At 60.2% G+C, this 3,544-nt stretch overlaps 1 protein-coding gene across 2 annotated transcripts in view; it reads right to left on the bottom strand.

Moving 5' to 3' along the window:
• The window catches only part of CCDC157 (coiled-coil domain containing 157), a 14,202-nt gene that overhangs the window by 4,221 nt on the left and 6,437 nt on the right, over window positions 1–3,544 (bottom strand). For both annotated transcript variants that reach the window (XR_457049.1, XM_007461191.1), the window contains exons 3-4: window positions 1,780–1,951; window positions 440–1,085 (exon numbers count right to left, since the gene is read on the bottom strand). Coding sequence is in view for 1 of the 2 variants with exons in the window: in XM_007461191.1 (XP_007461253.1) it covers window positions 440–1,085; window positions 1,780–1,951 (818 nt within the window). In the remaining variant the exon portion in view is untranslated. The remainder of the gene's footprint in view (window positions 1–439; window positions 1,086–1,779; window positions 1,952–3,544) is intronic.

Below are 3,544 nucleotides of genomic sequence, written 5' to 3'. Positions count from 1 at the left end.
TCAGCAGGAGCTGGCCCACTGTGAGTGCAATAGCTGCGTCTCTCTGCCTGACGGCTTCTACTGAAGCCAAAGAGGGGCCTCAGCTGGCTGGAGCTACCCGGGGGATGAACTTCCCAGGAGTCCCCTTCGGTGACCGACAGGAGTGAGTGTATGAATCCGCCGCTCCCTCACCCTTCTCGTGGGACGACTCGGACTTCTACACGGGTTCCTGCATTCCCCAGTGGGATTAAGCTCCAGTTGCCCACAGTGTAACCGACTTGATTAGCACACCCCTTTTCCCCTGCCTTCCCTTCCCTGCGTCTGCTGCCCACTCCCAGTCCAGGTTTCTTCCACACCGACTCCCAGCACCCACAGCCCCATTGCGGGGTCTGCTCCTGGGGGAGCCCATGCTCAGGCTGTGGCAGAGCCTGGCACTGAGGGTCCGGCCTCAGGCACAGACCTGTGAGCAGCTGCCGCCTGTCGCGCTCCCACTGGGCCAGGCGCTGCTCGGCCTCGTCCGCCTGCCGCTGCTGTGCCCCCTGCTCCTGCTGCAGGGCCTGCTCCAGCTCGCCCACCTTCTTCCTCAGTCTGTCCTTCTGCCCCTTAGCCTCCTCCAGCTGGGCCCTGAGGGGCCCTACAAGCTGAGTGAGGGCCCCCATGTGCTTGCTGAGGCGTGCCAGGTCTTTGCTCTGCTCGGCCGCCCAGTGGCCCACGGTGGTGGCTGGCAGCGACCTGAGCCCCATGCTGTCCTGCACCAGATGCTGGAACTGGCCTAAGGACGAGGGCAAGTTCTGGCTCTGACACAGGCTGATGACCATCTTGCCCACCTCCTGCAGGCTGCCCTGGACGCTGGTGCATGCATCACAGGGCACCAGGGCTGTCTCCACGGTCTGGGAATGGACACTCCTGGTGTTTTCGGCCGTCCTGCCTGGACACTGCAGGGAGACGCTGACAGGGAGTCTGTCCAGCTCTTGGCAGGTCTGGGGCAAGCCTGGCATTGGTGAGGTGGGCTTGATGAGCTTGGCAGTCACAAATTCAGGGCTCCTGGCTGGCTCGCCCTTGGCTGTGGGCTTGGAGGTGGGGGTCTCCCCTTGGGTTGCCCTTTTCTGTAGTCAGGAAGAGAAAGGGAAAGCAGGTGAGGGAGATGGGCCTGGGAGGTGACCAGCTCTCTGGGGATTTCTGTGACAGCAGCCACTCCTGATGCTGACCTTCAGATGATATTTGATACCAAGGTGAGTGAGAGAGCGAGCCTTCTCCTTTCTGCTGCCTCAGCTTACCAAGCCCAGCCTCCATGCTGTTACATGCAAGGCACTGGGAGGGAAATACAGTGACAGACACAGCTGCCGGGTACTGGGCCCTTACTTAGTGGACTTGTCTGCTCCTGTGTTGCTGAAGCCACTCTCAGTTTGTTTCCTTCCCATTATGGTGACAGTGGTCCTGCACACCAGGTGGTTGTGAGGGTTACGGAATAACCCATAACAAAGGGGGTTGATACAAACACCATTCCCCAACAATGCCCTGGGAGGTAGGGACTGTTATCACCCGCACTGCACAGATGAACAAACTGAGGTTCAGACTAGGTAGGATTTTTCCAAAGCCCCAGTGTAAACTGCAGAACCAGGTGGCCCACACATGACCCCCAAGGCCTGCACTGCGAACTGCCAGGCTGCATAGGCCTTGAGTGGGGGCTCCAGAGTGGAGCCAGAGACAGATGCGGTGCACACGTGGTGTGCAAGGAGCCTGGGGCAGGTGGACTGATGTGACGGTGACTGCAGTTGGGGAAGCGGGTGGCCGACCCACCTGGGGGGCCACCTGCCGAATGAGCATGACCAGCCTCAGTAGGCTGTTCCAGAAGCGCCGCACCGTGAGCCCCACGGACATGCAGGGCCTGGCTGCCCTGGAGGGGGGCACCGTCTGCTCTACGCCGAGGTTCTCCAAGTAGCTCGCACAGCTCTGAAGCAGCAGCAGGAGCCTGTGGGCAGAGACAGCAGGGTTGGCTGGGGCAGAGCCCAGCACCAGTGTGCCCTCACACCACACAACCAGCAGCCTCCTGCTCGGGAAACGGCCCGGGCGTCAGGGACTCGGAGCGTCTCAGAATACACTCTGCCTGACCCAAGAGCCACTTCTTCCAGGAAGCCCTCCCTGAAGGCTAAGCTTGGGACCCCTTCGGGGCCTCCTGGGTGGCAGCACTTCTGCCTGGCTGCTCCCCACTGGACTGGGAGGCTCTAGGAGGCCGGGCCTTGCCTCGGTTGTGTCCAGAGTCCTCAGAAAGTGCTGGGTAAGTGGCTGCCTTCCACCATGTGGCTCAGAGCCTTCACCTTGCAGAGGACCCAGCTGAGACCCCCAAAGCGGAGGAGGCTGCACACGGCCTCAGGGTGAGTGTGCAGGGCAGTGTGCCCTGCGGTTTCCTGATTCTAGTTGGGCGTGGGGGTTCTCCTGTGGGATGAGCTGCTTCTGCCACAACGGAGACTGAAGTGAGAGAGCCAGGTCCCTATCCTACCCGGAGTCAGGGGCTAATTGTAAGGAAAAGGGGTGTTGGGAAGAGAAGTAGGTATTTGCATGGGAATCAGACTGTTTTAAAAGAAGAGGTACTGTGTTTACAAAACATATGGGCAGATAAGTGACCTCAACTTGTTGCAGATGCAGGAGGGTCATCCCAAACCAACTGTGCCCTTGGGCAGAGAGGGCCTGGGGGAGGGTTGCTGACCGCTCCAGGCCATACTCCTCTCTGGGCCAAGGTGTTCTCCTCTGTGAATGGGGACAATGAATGAGCAGCACTGGAGGGTGGAGAGTGGCCTGGACAGATGGGCCAGGCGAGGGGTGGGAAGGCGGGTCAGCTGCAGCTTTCTAGAAGGCAGATGGGTGAACTGGGCCCTGACGGGCTCGGCCAGTACAGGGACGAGTAGGCGGGGCACTCCTAGCAGAGGGCACAGCAAGGAAGGAAGGTGTGTTCTGGGCTCACACATGTTCAGCCCCCTACAGGGTCCAGGTAGTGCTTTCACACCGTTGGCTCCTCCAGGCCTCTGAGTGGTTACCCTGGCTTCTAATTGTCTCCAGGCAGGTCATCCCCAAACTGCTGGGGTCCCTGCCTGTCTGGCCCCCGTGACTTCATTAGCATGCAGGGTTTGGAGCACATGGAGCCTGGGCTGTGGTCCCCGGGGAGTGGAGGCTGACGACCATGCTAATGTGAATGACAGTGTAGAAGTGGTGGGGCTGCAGGGGAATCCACTGGCCTCCTTCCCAGCAGGGCCAGGGTTTGGAAAAGCACATCCCGTGTCTGGCCCTGCGACACATAGAAGGGACAGGAAAAACAGCCTGGGATGGAAAGTCTGAGCAGCAGCTGTAGTGTCCTCGACACACACAAACCCTAAGGAAGCAGCTGGCAGTGGCTGGAGAAGTAGCCGTCAGAGCTGTGGTGTCACAGAGACCAACAGGGTGGCCAGCAACTCCCTGAAGGTGGACTATAAGACACACGGCACAGGGGCTTCCCTGGTGGCGCAGTGGTTGAGTCCGCCTGCCAATGCAGGGAACGCGGGTTCGTGCCCCAGTCCGGGAAGATCCCACA

Source organism: Lipotes vexillifer, unplaced genomic scaffold (assembly GCF_000442215.2).
Source record: "Lipotes vexillifer unplaced genomic scaffold, Lipotes_vexillifer_v1.1 scaffold691, whole genome shotgun sequence".
In the NCBI taxonomy this organism is placed as follows: domain Eukaryota; kingdom Metazoa; phylum Chordata; class Mammalia; order Artiodactyla; family Lipotidae; genus Lipotes; species Lipotes vexillifer.
The sequence above is the reverse complement of the archived record's forward strand: the minus strand, read 5'-3'. Positions and strand labels throughout refer to the sequence as shown.